This window comes from Hyperolius riggenbachi, chromosome 11, assembly GCF_040937935.1.
Source record: "Hyperolius riggenbachi isolate aHypRig1 chromosome 11, aHypRig1.pri, whole genome shotgun sequence".
NCBI classification, from domain to species: Eukaryota; Metazoa; Chordata; class Amphibia; order Anura; family Hyperoliidae; genus Hyperolius; species Hyperolius riggenbachi.
The window spans coordinates 116136815-116153529 of NC_090656.1; the positions used below are offsets into that span (position 1 = coordinate 116136815).

The 16715-nt window shown below is 44.3% G+C and overlaps 1 protein-coding gene across 1 annotated transcript in view; it reads left to right on the plus strand.

Annotated features, from left to right (window-relative positions):
* LOC137537853 (mucin-2-like) overlaps positions 1–16715 on the plus strand; it is a 508651-nt gene that overhangs the window by 42753 nt on the left and 449183 nt on the right. Inside the window, exons 6-7 of the mRNA XM_068259804.1 lie at positions 4485–4602; positions 14979–15117. Of these exons, the coding sequence (XP_068115905.1) occupies positions 4485–4602; positions 14979–15117 (257 nt within the window). The remainder of the gene's footprint in view (positions 1–4484; positions 4603–14978; positions 15118–16715) is intronic.

Here is a 16715-nt window from a genome sequence, read left to right on the forward strand (position 1 = left end):
CTCCATCTCCACAGGCAAAATAGCAACAAAAACTGATGAGAAAACGGATAGCCTGAACTTTATTATTGGCCCAAAAAATCCTCCCACTACCTTCCTAATAGAGACGTTTTCTGTCCGTGAAAAACTGAACGGAAACTGATGCAAAACTGATGCACTTTGATCAGTTTGCGGGCTGGTGGTACTTCCCCTGATCTTCCCCTGATCCCGGACTGCAGTGTCCGTCCTGCAACCATGCCTAGTGTGGACCTAGCCTTAGGGATGATTGGAAATACAGATTTCCAATTCCGACGGATTTCCGCATTCTGATAAGTGTCTTTCCGATTTCCACGCTCCCCTCTGTCATAGTCAATGTGCGCTGAAGCATTCCCGGCGCACATTGATTATGACAGAGGGGAGTAAGATCACAGAGCCTGTGTGGAGACTGGGTCAAAGGGTGCTGACTATCCTAAATAGGATACCGGAGCCATTATAGGTGAATGCAGGGAGAAGCAGCCACCAGGGAGGTGCAGTTAGAGACCGCACACCTCCCCATACACAAAAATAACGTCCAATTTAGCTATGGCTTATTTCCGGGGGAGGGCTATTTGACTGACCACTATGAGCAGGTGGTGTCAGAATGACTGCCCACTAAGCGAGGGTGTGTGTGTGCGGGCTGGTGTTCAATTTCCCCAGGATTTCTGTGCAAAAATTTGTTCAATTCATTTTAATTAATTTTCAAGCATTTTTTTTATATATTTACTTTTTTTTTAATATTGAATTCAATACAGTATTGTATTGAATTAAACACACACACAGAAGAAAAAAAAATAGTTTGCCGCCAGATGTTGATGATGCTACATGACCCTGGTGTCACCAACACTGATCGCCTGGGAACATGGCATCACCGAGGTGAAAGCAAATCCACAGAGGGCCATGAAAGAAGAGCCTGGGGAAGCTATCGGAGGTACACGATAAAGGATCAGCACGCCAATGGTCATTATAAGCCCCAGTATAGGTTAGCCAGCTGTAAGTGCCCTAATATAGGTAAGCCAGCTATAGGTGTCACAGTATAGGTAAGCCAGCTATAGGTGCCCTAATATAGGTAAGCCAGCTATAAGTGCCACAGTATAGGTAAGCCAGCTATAGGTGCCATAGTATAGGTTGGCTAGTTATTGTTGCCCTAGAATGGGTTAGCCAGCTATAGGTGCCATAGTATAGATTAGCTAGCTATAGTTGTCCCAGTATAGGTAAGCCAGATATAGGTGACACTGTATAGGTAACCCAACTATAGGTGCCACAGTATAGGCAAGCCCTCTATAGGTGCCACAGTAGAGGTTAGCCAGCTATAGGTACCCCAGTATAGGTTAGCCAGGTATGAGTGTCCCCAGTACAGGCAAGCCAGCTTTAGGTGCCACAGTATAGGTTAGCCAGTTATGAGTGTCCCCTGTATAGGTAAGGCAGCTACAGGTGCCACCGTGTAGTTAGCTAGCTATAGGTGCTAACACCCTCCATCCCGAACTCCCTGCAGCGCTGTGAGATGAGCAGGAGGGTATTAGTCACCATGGCTCTCTCCAGCAATGACCGTGCATCCTCCTCCGCCATACAGCTCCGGCTTACTGTTCACAGTACTGATGACATCATTAAGCCGCGTCCTCGTACTGTGAACAGTAGCACGGAGCTGTATGGCGGAGGAGAATGCGCGATCATCGCTGGAGAGAGCCATGGTAAGTAATGCCCACTACTCACAACACCGCCAGAGGATTGGAGGATTGGAAGGGGGGATTGGAAAAGATATAGGATTGGGAAGGAGAGAGGATCGGAAGGGAGGGTGGGGGTAAATTATGCCGCATTGCTCTGCCTAGCTGGCTCCATGTAGGCTTCCCTAGGACTGATGGATGCATGTTGGCACACTGTGGGTAGCAGCACATGACAGGCAGGTGACAGGCATCCATTAGTCCTAGGCAGTGGTGCTCATCCAATATTCGGATATCCGAACTACCCAGATAATCCAAACTTTTTCCACTATCCGAATCGGATTCCGGGTACCTGCGCAAATCCGAATAGCACTATCCGAGTTAATGCAGATATCTATCTGAAATCCGGAATCCCCCCCCCCCCCCGTATATTAAGGAGGGGTGCCATGGTGAGAAATCTCGTCCTTCCTTGTGACTGCTCACTGACAGACATGCTCCAGTGCTGCTGGCCTAGCAAGTGCTGTATACAGTGATAAACCTAAAGCTTTCCAGTGATTAACACCTTCACTATCACTACACTATTGTTCTATTGTTTATTAGGTAGCTAGCTTGATTTCATTCACTGACAGTCAGAGTGTGTGCTGTAGACCTGCAGCAGCTGCTATTACTACTGGGTCCTGTGTCTGTGTGTGTGCTATGCACAGACCAGACCAGCTGCTGGCCTGCTATTAGCCTTAGCTACAGTATAGGTTAGGGAATAGGATTACTGTGTAATTGTGTAGTTAGTACTGCAGTCAGTGCTAGTTACTTGTTAGAGTAGTACTACTGTGTTAGCTTACTACAGAACTGCTGTGCTGAGCAGTGCCAGTGTGACAGTCAGTGTGCCCTAGTGTCTTCTCCTCTGCTGCCTGTCACTCCATGCTGATTTGCTTTAAAATCCAACCCCGATTTTAATAAAGTACAACTACCCCACATCATGTGGCTGAAGCAAGCTGACGCTGGCAGTGGTCAGACTCGGAGCACCAGAACCCCCTCTGCCACTCCTGTCGACACTGAGGCCTGTCCAGGCAGCCAGTCCTCAGTGGCCTCCTCTGCTCCCTCCATCGCTTCCCGTGCAAGGAAAAAACACCGCTAGACCCTGTTGAGCGAGTCTTTCCCTGTTGTTGGCAAGAGGTGGACATGACATGGCTGGGAATCACAATGCCTGCCTTACCACCCTTTAACACCACCACCACAACCTCCTGGCTCCTCCTGATTAACTGTTACTAACTAAATCGCCTGGTTCACAATTGTTTTACAGCCGTGGTACCAACAACACTACGTGCCACGTACCTGTGGCACGTGGCACTTGTCAAGTGCCACATGCCTAGTGCCACGTCCGGCATGCTCCTGGCACACGTTATACCTGCTGCTGCTGCATTGCCCTGCTCCTGCTACCTGTGCTGCTCCCACCGCCAGGGTGCCACAGCCCACTGATACCACCTATATTTAACCCAAAACACAATTGCTGCGTAATTTTTTGGAGGTGTCCGGTCTGAAAACTGTCATGTCCCTGTTGTGCGGTTGGACTTTGGACACAATGGCCTCAATTCACTAAGCTTTATTAAAAACTTTATCAAACGTTTGATAATTTACCTCATGGGTAAAATCTAATTTTGAATTCACTAAGGTGTTATAGATTTATTGAAAGTTTTATCAAAAAAACATTCGATAAATATATAACACCTCAATGAATTAAAAATTCGATTTTGCCCACGAGGTAAATTATCAAACGTTTGATAAAGTGTTTGATAAAGCTTAGTGAATTGAGGCCAATGTGGGCTACACGACCGCTGTCTGGAACCCAGTCCTGATGTTAATTTACAGCAATTTTTTTTTGGGTGGGGGGATTTTAAGTCCCCACATAATCAATTAGTGTTTCCCTTTAAAAAAAAACCATGATGCTACATGCCTATCCGGATATCTCTGATACTGGGTTCGGATATCCAATTCTATTCGGATACCAAAAAGTTCGGATTCGGATGTCCGATTCGGATCCGGATTTCTGGGTATCCGGATCCGAATACAATTCAGATTTTGAAAAGGGGTATCCAAGCAGCACTGGTCCTAGGGAAGCTCACAGAAACCAACAAAAAAAAGAGATTTAAAGGGACTCCGAGCTCTACTTAAAAAGTAAAATTGTACTCACCCGGGGCTTTCTTTAATCCAGCGCTGGTCGGGAGGTCCCACGATGGCGTCCTGGCTCCTCTCCTAGGCCCCGCTCCGGAATGGCTGGACGGCGGCAGCGATTAAAGCGCGCATGCGCCGTACTTCCACGCCGGCCGCCGTGATGACGCGAGGTGGCCGGCGTGGTGACGGCAGCCGCATCATACCAGGAAGAAGGAGCCCGAGACTTGGCTGAGTGTCACCGGGCTGCCGCCGTCCAGCCATTCCGGAGCGGGGACTAGGAGAGGAGCCAGGACGCCGTCGTGGGACCTCCCGACCAGCGCTGGACTAAAGAAAGCCACGGGTGAGTACAATTTTACTTTTTAAGTAGAGCTCGGAGTCCCTTTAAAAAGGAATAATTGTACTATTTGAAGACTAGTGATGTATGGTGCAAACATGACATTACAATATATTGTACGACACAATGCAATGTGTCAATATGAAAGTAGTCTGAGCAGAGAGTTGACATGTTCATATCACACAGTGCAAATACATTACAGGTACTGAAGATATACCACATCCACCTCCTGTGACCGCTTTCTGAACTTTTTTTCAAAATGCATTTTTCTATCCTACACCTATGTCCTGTTCAATGTGTATTTGTAGGAACAGTATACGATGACGTCTTAGACACAGGATGTATCCCAGTTACGGAGTGCTTCTGTAAATACTCAGGACAAGTATTTCCTATAGGATCTGAACTGTCTCTCCAGTGTGAAAACTGGTAAGTTTGCTTTTTATGTTTTTATTTAAATGCAACATCGAAATTGCTGCATCGAAAAGTAAAGCTGCATACACATGTGAGATAAAAGTCTTTAGAAAATGAACTCTCAACGATTCATCTGTCATTAATCATTTTAAATTAGTTTTCAAAAGACCTCCGAAGATAGCGACCAAAGATATTTGTCCCTCAATCTTTGAAATCCATCCTAGTGGATATGGTCTGCTGACAATGGTTTGTTAAAGGAGGTGTGTACTCGATTTTACTCTTCAGTGACACTCATTCAAAGGATAGATCTGTGGTCTTTGTCCTAAAAATAATAGTTTCTGTATGTACACCTGAGATACACAAGTGACATGAATGTTGTACAGTATGTATGTATGTATGTATGTTTAGTGTTCACTCTCATATGTCTTTGCTTCTGGATACTGAAGTTCAGTACCTGGGTATTATCTGAGTTCAATTCCAGATGTCCTGGATGCTATTTGGGTTAAGTGAAGAATGTTGATGCATTCCTGAATCCTGCTACAGCCAGTTTGAGCGGGCAGTCGTGGGATAATGGTGCATGAGATACGCAGGCGTACTAAGTAAGCCATTGTTTTCCCATACAGTGAGCACGAGGTGTCCACAATCGGCTTTGTTGTATTGCGCAAAAGCGGATATCATAGATTTATACTGTGATCACGCGCCTTGGACAGCGACCGAATATGCGCTTACGTGTGTTATGGTTTAGGGAGTATAATTGGGTTGGGAAAACGCCTGGACTCCGGGACTTTTTGCTGAGACCAACAGACGTGATGGATTGTGTCGCCAGGTGTTTTGCCCAACGGAGGATTGACTGAGTCCCCTCTTCCTTGGGTGATATTGCTACACTTGGTAAAGAAATGTTTATGCATGCTTACTAATTATTACTAACCCTTAAACTATGATTCTGCAAGCCTAGATAATTATTATAACAGGATTGTAGCTCAATAAATATTATTATTGAATTTTTCCTCATGTTTTGCTGCAATTCATTTTACCCACTACGGTGGTGATTGAAGTTAGAGGGTTTAAAAACCCTTCCCGTGAGGCAAAACACCGTTTGTTTGAATAAATAGTTGTTCAAACCTCCCTCACAAACCTATGTTTGCATAGATTTTTATCTGACAAGTGTAAACAGGTTTTCAAAAAACTGATCCATTTTGGAAAAAATACCATCCGTTTCCTATTCGTTTCCATTCGCTTTTCACCCCAAAAAACATACAGAAAACGTGTTTTTTTATGCTGTTGATATTGGCCAATAGCAAGGAAGTGGAAGGGGGTTTGTTGCAAATAAACAATCTACTGTATATGTTAATGTTGATCATATATGAAGGAAGTGGGCGTGGTTATGGCTAAAAAACAGTAGTTTAACCATTTAAGGACACGTGCAATGTAGTGGGGAGTGTTTGGTGATATCCTCCCAAGCAAGCCTGCAGCACTGAAGGTCGCTGTAGTTCTCACGCCCCTTGTTGTACAGCTCTGAGCGCTCCCTGACCACCATAATCAGGTCCTCCGTGTTTAGGTACGTTTGCTGGGCATGATGGCAGCGCTGTCTCTCCCACCTTATCACGCTCGTCTCTCCCAGCTTGTCAACAGGAAGCTGTCAGAGATAATGTTGAGGGGAGGAGAAGGAAGTTAAGGCAATCCGTTTTGGCATCCATTTTGTGTGCAAAATAGCCTGTGTAGAGGGAGATCCATTTTTGTATTGCCTTTCACTACCCCTCCGTGTATCCGCGGTCCATGAAGTCACAGCAAATCCGAACTCTCCGTTCACTTTTTCAAGGTGGATCTCGCGGATCCGTTTTTTGAAGTGCAAGAAGACGGCTGCTATTTTTAACATTGGTATCCATGTCTCCGGTTTGGGGACGGGCCAAAAAACTGAGTCACGGATATGTTTTTAAAACAAATGTGAACCGACCCATACACAAAACAATAGAAATAGGTTGTCACCTTGGCAGAACACTGGACACATTATGCTACAAAAAATTAATCAAGTCAGTACAAATACTCAGACTGCACCACCATGTTTTCAAACTTTTCTACAATCAGGGCCCTTTGACACTGTGTCCGTTGCTTTATGTCGCAATGAACAATATCATGACAACGCAATGTAATGTTATTCATATGGAGCATTCAGCTAATGCACACGTTTATAGTAGCAGTGATGCATATTTTATTGTACTGTATCTCTCAGTTTATGGTTTCAACGCAACTTTGCGCTGCGCCTTTTCAGCTCCGATCACAATGCAACTTGCACTATGTGAAAGAGCCCTAATTGTTGCATTGTGCAGTAGCCATACAGTAAGGCATAGAGTACAATGAAAGCAGGCCTCACTGCCACTGTGAAGATGACCATTACTGCCTCACCCTGCTCAATGTGAAAGCCCCATAGGAATATCATTGCTTCTGTTTGCGATGTGGCGATATTGTCCATTGCAATGCAGGGGTCACAGAGTGTAACGGCTCTTAGTATTGTTAGTGCATGGCGCATATTCAAATTCGGAACCTTGTTTGCAATTCTGCCAATCAGAACCTGAAGGGCAGCACACAGGGGTGGTAACAGGTTCTGATCGGCAGAATTCAGAACAAGGTTCCGAATTTTGAAGGTATGCTGAATTCACCGTTTTCTGTCATGTGCATTTTTTGTGTGTGTGCGTTTTTACTGCGTTTGCATTAGCGTTTTTACCGCAGATGCATTTTTCAAGTGTTTTCAACTTTTGCAGATATATAAACCGCATATGCATTTTGTATGCGTTTTTCTATTGCGTTTTATGCTAATCACTAGGAAGACAACAGGAAGCGGAAGTACATCACAAAACAATAAAAAAAAAAAACGCATACCATTGTATTTCCATTGACTTTCATTATGTGCGTTTTTGATGCGTTACTATGCAACAAAACCTGTGCTTTTAGAAAAGCATGTTTGAAAACGCATATGCGTTTTTTATGTGTATTTTCCTGTGGCCCATAGACTTCCATTAGCGGCAAAAACACATAGTTTTCCTTAACGCTAGCGTTTCTGCAAAGTGTGTTCCTAGCCTGAGCGATTTTGAACTGCACATGTGTGAGTTTCGCACATACACACACAGTGGATGAATTTGCCTTTGCTGTGCACGCAGGGTTGCCACCTCATCCTTTTAAATACTGACACATATGAATTATAAATTGCGCAAAAGGTGGATCAGCGCAACACCAGGCCGCCTCCGAATGGCCTCCAATCAGAGATGCGCTGAGCCCCCCCAGGAACTACAAACGCACCTTGAACCCAAACAGAAGCTCTGCATATACACCAAAAGCATGGCTATTAAGTGGGAGCAGCTGACCAAAAACGAATTAATTTAGTACTAATTTAATTCGTTTTTGGTCAGCTGCTCCCACTTAATAGCCATGCTTTTGGTGTATATGCAGAGCTTCTGTTTGGGTTCAAGGTACGTTTGTAGTTCCTGGGGGGGCTCAGCACATCTCTGATTGGAGGCCATTCGGAGGCGGCCTGGTGTTGCGCTGATCCACCTTTTGCGCAATTTTCGATTTTTCAATTTTACTTGGTAGCGCACCCAGGCTATGCATATACATAGGTTAGGATTTAGTTAGTGTTAGGCCCCTCCCATGGAGGATTGACTTTTTCGCAGTGGGAGGGACGAGTACTTAATAGGTTGCATGCAAGCTGTTGCAGGAAACCAACATCCTCCAGTGGTAGACAGGTCATGTGTATGCTCAGTGTGTATTCAACCCCACAAGTGGGGCTTGCACTCTTTTGCAGGTAGGCACTAGTCTGTTTTTAAGTAGCGCTGCTCATTTCCTTGCTATGTACATATGAATTATACTTGTCTTGTGGGTAGTTAGATTCAGGCACTTTGAAGTGAAGAAGAAGAAAATTGAAAACAAAAAGTGATTATGTGATAATAAGAAGATACAGTGTGTCTAAATAAAATTAACTTAAAGCAAACCTGTGAGAAAAAAAAAAGATGAGATAGATACTTACCTTGCTAGAGGGAAGCCTCTGGATAATCAAAAGGCCTCTTGGATACACCCCCACCACAGAGGTGCTCTCTGGGATTCTTTTTTATGCACCGCGCTCGTAAACGGACAAGTGCGGCCCGCGCCTGAGCAGTAGCTTAAAACCATGGCCATGGAAGCATGGCCATGAGAACATATTTGAAAAGCTACCGTCGAACATGTTCAGAGGGTACCAGCGCTGATGACTGTAATGGTACATTTCGCTTACAGTATATTCTGGCGTATAAGACTACTTTTTAACCTTTAAAAATCTTCAGAAAAGTCAGGGGTCGTCTTATACGCCCGGTGTCGTTGATGTCGGGCGATACGCCCTATCCTGTTACCGCCTCTCAGATCTCGCTGCTGAGGACTGTAGTGAAGCGGCGCAGGCACACATGTGCGAGATCTGAGAGGCAGAGAAGGAGGTAAATAGGATACAAGGGTGGGCCAGAAGGGTGAAAGAGGCGTGTTTTATGGGCACAGGGCGATCTATTCTTCCGTACTGCTCTGACAAACAGGCAAGGAGAGCTGACCAATCCAACCAGTCAATTGGTTATATACTGTTATATACTGGGTACCACATATAGTACAGCGCCAGTATCCGTTCATACAAAGCACCAGTATATAATTTTTTTTTATTTTTATTTGGTGTGCGTTGGAAGAGAGGGGTAGTCTTATACGGCGAGTATATCCCAAACTCTATATTTTAACTGAAAAGTTGGGGGTTGTCTTATACGCCCAGTCGTCTTATACGCCGGAATATACGGTACTTGTGATTTCGCATAAATTTAATAATTACAATTGGGATCAGAAAGCAAAATCGTAATTGCTAAATTTCATGTACTTATAAGTATATGCATCATTTTCTTATGCATATGGTTATGGTTATTTTCATAATCCCAATTATTTTTTATAATAGCTAATTTGTAATTATGCATAGTTTTGCATAATTACAAACAATTTTCACATAAATATGACCAATTTTTACTTCATTGTGATTGATTAAAATTATGATAAATTATGCCAGATTACAAGTAAACACGAAATTATGAGATTTGGCAAAATTACGATGCAATATTACAAATTATGACAAAATTAATTAGGAGAAAAATTATTATTTACGATTTTGCATCGTCATTACAAATAATGATGCAAAATTATGCGTACGCAAAATTTCAACTCATCAATAGTGGTCAGCTGGAAGACCCTGGGAGCCTATGAACTATCCAGAGACTTCCTACTACTGAGGTAAATATTCAGTTTTATTTTGTTTTTTTTTTAGCTTCAGGGTACCCTTTAACCTCCTTAGCGGTAACCCTGTGCTGGACACTGGGTAAGCCGTGCAGGAGGATTGCTCTGACCCCGCTGGGCCGATTTGCATAAATTTTTTTTTATGGACTTTGCTAGCTGCATGTTACCTTCGATCGCCGCCGATTTGGCGCTACCCGCCACGTCAGAGGGTGCCCCCCCCCCCCGAGACCCTGTGCGCTGCCTGGCCAATCAGTGCCAGGCAGCGCTGAGGGGTGGATCGGGACTCCCTCTGACGTCACGACGTCGGTGACGTCATCGCACCCGCCGCCATGGCAACGGGGGAAGCCCTCATGGAAATCCCGTTCAGAACGGGTTTTTCTGACGGGCCTGATCACCGGAGGCAATCAAAGAGGGTAGGGGGATGCCACTGCTCTGCGGCTATCGTGTAGCTAGCGCTAGGCTAGCTACACGATTTTAAAAAAACATTTTTTTTTAAATAGTGCTGCGCTGCCTCCCTGGTGGATTTAATTGACCACCAGGGAGGTTAACATCTTCACACCTAGACCTGTTTTCCCCTCAAAGTGGACCTGAACTCTTGCACAGGACAAAAGGAAAACATAGAGAAATGCACCCTGCATGTATTTACAGTGTAGCCTGTCTAAAGGTTCGTCGATACACGTCGATAAAGATCGTTCAAAACGAACGATTCGTGACGTATGAATGATATTTAAATTAGGTGGAATTTATCGTTCGTAACGAACGACTGTGTACAGATGAGAACGATTTAACCCAAAAAATATGAACGACGAACAATAGAATATGCGTGCGCAAAGGGAAGTGACGTCAGAAACAAATCGGCCGACTGTACACATTATAACGATCGAACGACAATCGTGGAAAAAAATCCGCCGGGTTGGATCGGTCAAACTGCCCGATAAAAATCGTTATCGTTCACTGGAACGATCGTTCGTTGTTTTTGCATGCACGATTATCGTTCCAATTATCGGTATCGTTCATTTTTGAACGATCTTTATCGGACGTGTGTACTCAGCATAATTCCCCCTCATCTGTGTCTAACCACAAGTTGTAATTTGATCTCTCCTCTGTGTCAGCTGACTGCCATGGCAGGTAACCTCATTTGAAAGCACAGGATATTAACAATATGCCTGCTTCCATGAAAGCAGGAAGTAGAAACACTGGAGATTTATTTTAAGATTTGCATCAGCTGTAACAAAGAAATGTTTTCCTTTGAGGGCCCATACACACTTGCTGTTAGCAAAACGCTAGCACTTTTGTCAGCGTTTTGCTCTGGCGATTTTTGGTGATTAACGCCAGAAAATCGCCATTCACACTTGGCAATTTTTTGGCGAACGCGTTTAGCGCTTCTATGGCACTGAAACGCGATCGCCGTGAAATCGCCTGAAAATGGTGCAGGCGACGTGTTTGCATTTTGCATTTTTGGGCGATTTGCTGCGATTAGCAATAGACTTTAATTACACTAGCGCTTTGAAAAGCGCTAGCGTTTCAGCGTTTTGACGAAATCGCCGGCAAAACGCTCAAGTGTGAATAGCCCCTAAAGGTTATTATGCTGTTGTGTATCTTTTATAGCAGAGAGGAAGTTCTGAAGTCAGGTCCGCTTTAAAAACTAGAGCAATTTTGATGTTTTAGATATCTCTTTATTTAAAGGACACTCAAGGTGAAAAAAAAACCCGAATGAAATACACAATTGTATCTATCCTCCTTCTACTAAAAATTACTTTTTAAGATATTCCACAGTTTTATTTTATATTTAAATCTATTTTTTAAGTTTTTACTGTGTTATTGTTTTTGCTCAATGACTCATTCATTGAAGTATGCCAGAGGTAAAATCTGTGAACTATTTAACATTTTTATCTCTTTCCTGCCCTCAGAAGCCATTTTCTGCTAGGAAAGTGTTTTATATTTTTTTCTTATCAGTGAGGGTGACTCTGTAGTCTTACCCAGTCCTGACTCAGACAGGAACTGCCACTTAAAGAGGAACTCCAGTGAAAATAATGTAGTAAAAAAATGCTTCATTTTTTACCATAATTATGTATAAATGATTTAGTCAGTGTTTGCCCATTGTAAAATCTTTCCTCTCCCCGATTTACATTCTGACATTTATTACATGGTGACATTGTTACTGTGGGCAGGTTAAGTAGCAGCTCCTAGCTGTTTTGGCTGTTAGAGACAGCTGTAAACAGCTAATTCCTGTCTGTGAACCTTGTTACATTGTGGCAGTTTGCCCAGAGTACCGCAGTACTCAGAGCTTCTTGTGGGAGGGGTTTCAGCACAAAATCAGTCATGCAGCGCCCCCTGATGGTTTGTTTGTGAAAATCATTATATTTCTCATGTAAAAGGGGGTATCAGCTACTGATTGGGATAAAGTTCAATTCTAGGTTGGAGTTTCTCTTTAAACAACTGATGTTTAACACTTTCAGGCAAAGAAAGAAAAAAAGGAACACAGCATAGTTATTGGTGTGCTAGGCAATGTACAAACATATGTCTATCTCATCATGTCACATGTCACCTTGGGTATCCTTCAATCAGAAATGGCTTTTCTCTCTCAAAAGTCAGGCCTTGCAGAGAGTGGCAGTATACAAAGCTTGTCTGTTAATATTTCTTCCTCCACTACTGGATCCAGCTGTGATTGGCTCTCTCTTACCTCACTTGTACTAATGCCGATGCTTTTTTGTCTGCATGTATGTCCTAGCTTGAGGATATCAAGCCGGGACCCGGTACATGCTAACACAAGACCATTTATATAAACAATGCTCATGTGACTTTGGACTTTCAAAAGCTTTGAAAATGTCTGTTACAGGAGTGTGTTCATTGTTCTCACATGTTGGGAGGATAATAGGTTGTGATAAACAAAGGTTTGCTTTCTTAAAATAGAAAGAATTTGTAATCATTCAGGTTGGAGTGAGTTCCGAGATGTCTCCCAGTGCATCACTGCTGAACACCTTCAGATCCACTGCAATGCAATGTGTCAGCTTGTTAATTTGTACAGAGCAATAATAATCCAACATGCATACAGACTGTTTCGGATTGGTTGATCCTCATCAGTGCATGGCATGGATTAATTTGGCTCTATGGAGTATGGCTAGAAACACAGGTACAGACTAACCGGCAAGCTCATGGTGAACCAAAAATCATTGGAGTGTGTAAGGGGCTACAATGGGTGTTTCTAGCCCACTAGTCCATAGAGTCAAATTAATCCATGCCATGCACTGATGAGGATCAACCAATCCGAAACAGTCTGTATGCATGTTGGATTATTATGGCTCTGTACAAATTAACAAACTGACACGTCATTGAATTCCAGCAGATCTGGAGGTGTGTTTAGCTTCTAAGGGCAACAATGGTTAATTTGCATATATTCAGCAGTGGTGCCTGGGAGACATCTCCGAGCTCACTCCAACCTGAATTATCGCAAATTCTTTCTGTTTTAAGAAAGCAAACTTTTGTTTTCCATAGCACTTTAGTAAGGGGGCTTTTAGGACCATTGTAGCCCCTTACACACTCCAATGAGTTCTGGTTCACCATGAGCTTGCTGGTTAGGGCCCATACACTCAGCCGATTTTCTGCCCGGCCGATCGATCCCAATCGATCGATTGATCGTTTGCAAATCGGTTGGCCAATCGACCGATCGATGGCCGATTTCGATCGATTTCGATGGATTTCCATCGAACTGGCAGGGTGGAAAATTTAGGTCGATCTGATGAGATTGCTTATCAGTTTGCATTGGCCTTAATGGAAATCTGATGGCAAAAAATGCCATCAGATCGAATTTCAATAGATTTCAAACTGAAATCTATTGGAATTCTATCCTGGTAAAAAATGTTCTAAAAACGCATCAGATAGATCATCAGATGCATTTCTTATCTATCTGCTGCCAATCTGACGAGTGTATGGGCACCTTAAGTCTGTACCAATAGGTTGTGATCTCTCCTCTCTAACAGCCCCCCTCTAACCCTCCTACTGAGTGTATTTACATAGTAGCAGGAAGGGCAATGATGGGTGGGTCTAGATGTGATAGCAAGTAATAGCCATGAGGGTTATCTAAACACAGATAGATTAGAACGTGCTGGAGACAAGAGTGTTTCTCTGACTTGGTGGAGTAGTAGTAAGGGCAAAGCAGCTAAGTTGTGTACAACCTGTTTTGGACAATTGCACCATAATTGGATTTCAGCCTGACCACAATGAAAGCTCTAATATTACATTTCTGTGACTGAAGTCACACTTTAAATGATATGAATGGGCTTACTTCTCAGAAGCCTGCAGCAGGCTACACCAATAATAACCTCGAGTTGCATGGGTTACTAGGGGCGTTCCTAGCCCCAAAGATCAGTGACACATGCCCCGGATCTATTCTTGGGTGCCCTGAATGCCCCCCAGGCAGAGTAAGCTGTGGAGCCCCAATGGCGGGCATGCTGGGAGCTGTGGTGCATCAATTGGGAGTATGCCGGGTGCTGTAGTGCCTCTATGTAGGCATATTGGGTGCTGTGGTGCCATGCTGGGTGCTGTGATGCCTTTATGGGGGCATGCAGGGAGCTGTGGTTCTTCTATGGGAGTATGCTGGGAGTTGTGGTGCCTCAATGGGACACCTGTGGGAGCATGGGAGGGGGTCCACTAGAAGGTCAGGGAATGCGAAGGGTGGACTGCCAGACAACCTGGCAACAGGCCAGCCTGCCCAGCAGAAAGCCAAACCAGCCAACACAGAAGCCAGGTAACTCTGCCTAGTTATGTTTAAGTGACACTGCCTATTTATGTGATATGCTGCATATTTTTTTTTTCTTTTTTTTTGTATTAATGGAAAGGGGGCTTCATCCAACCTTTTGGTAGGCAGGCCTACCATACTTAGACTGCTGTTAATTTCATGTGAGTTTAGCTCCACCTATGACCACACCCACATGATGGTGTGTGGCCACACCCATTTTCCATCTGGAGTGCCCAAAATTGCCTTGGATCTCTTAAGATGGTAGCAACACCCCTGTGGGTTACTGATTTGAGGACCAGGAACTACATTTTTTTTTTATGTGATTATATGGGTTTTACATAATTGTAACACTTTTTTGTTGTTGTTAAAGCACTTGCAACAATGGATTATGGAGCTGTGACCGAAAGCCCTGCCCTGGGGTTTGTGCCTTAAAGGGAGCCTCTCAGATTAAAACTTTTGATGGAAGAATCTACAACTTTTATGGTGAATGTACCTTTATCCTAGCAAAGGTGAGTCGCTGTAATGTAAAACACATTGGATTTTTATTTTTTACTAAAATGGCCACTGCAGCTTTAAGGCCAAGCTGCAGGGCCGCACAACTCAGCACACAAATTTTTCTTTTTTACTTATTTTGCCCTGTACAGCGCTGCTGCAGATCGCAGCGCTGTACACAGTTATTAACTGTGCTGTTATTAGATGGCGGTTTCATCGTCTAACAGTCTCCGAGCAGCGATCGCTCGCCTTCCGAGCAGGAGATGCGCGCGCAGCCTGTGCACGCTCTCCTGCTAGCCCCATAGAAAGCCATTTACGCCAATCGGCGTGGAGTGGTCCTGGGGCTGCCGCCACGTCCACGCCAATCGGCATGGAGCGATCGGCAAGTAGTTAAGCAATACCAGTTGCCTGGCTGTTTTGCTGATCCTGTGACTGTAATTCTCACAGACCCAGAATGAGTAAAGCTCTGTACACATGCTAAAGGTACAGGACAACTTCACTCCATTGTGGGGCCAATGGGCAGGACAATGTACCTTGAAATCTTGAATGAGAACCTCTTTTCCTCAACCAAAACACTAAAGATGGGTTGTGGAAGAGACACTAATGTAAAGCATACATAAGGCAACAGAGGAAAAAGAAGAAGCATGCTAGGTTCACACTGAATCCCTTGTAATGCGCATGCAGCACATTGCAACAGATTTTAAAATTGGCATCTTTTAGCAAAGTGCACAGCAGTCACCATTCATTTGTAAAGTGTGCATAATGTATGCATTGTCCAATGCACAGCCTGGCTTGCATTATTACGATGGTTCCAGATGCACTGTAGACCAAACGTGATGGTGTGAATTGGACTATAGCAGCATGCTGCTAACTAATGTTATAATGCACCACAACATGCATAGTGTGAATGTACCTTAGGTCAATGAGTGGATTAGCCAGTCTCCAGACCTCAATCCAATAGAAAATCTGTGGAAGAATTTGAAGTTTTGAGTGGAAGTGGCAGCCAAAATCTCTTCTGAGATGTGTGCCAACCTGGTGACCAACTCCAGCAAATCTCTTACCGCTCTGCTTGCCAGTAAGAGTGTTTTCACCAAGTGCTAAGTTTTACTTCACTTAACCTTCCTGGCGGTAAGCCCGAGCTGAGCTCGGGCTATGCCGCGCAGGAGGATTTCTCAGGCCCTGGTGGGGCGATTTGCCCCATTTAAAGTGCTGTACGCGCAGCTAGCACTTTGCTAGCTGCGCGTACAGCTTGATCGCCGCCGCGATGTGGTGATCGCCCGCACGCAGCGGGCGGAAGAGGCCCCCCCCCGCCAGAGCCCTGCTCTGCCCGGGCCAATGACTTCAAGGCTGGATCTGAGGCGTCTGACGTCAGGACGTCGGCTGACGTCCATGACGTCATTCCGATCGTCGCTATGTCGACAGGAAAAGCCAAACAGGGGAATGCGTTATATACGCTTTCCCCTGTTTGCTATTGATGCCGGCGACGATCGCACTAGAGGGACACATGCGCCCTCTAGTGTTTCATGTAGCTACCACTCTGGCTGTAGATCAGCGAGGGAAGCCTCAGTAGGATCCTAAAGCTTCCCTCTCTTAATGTATGTTATCGGTTTTGATC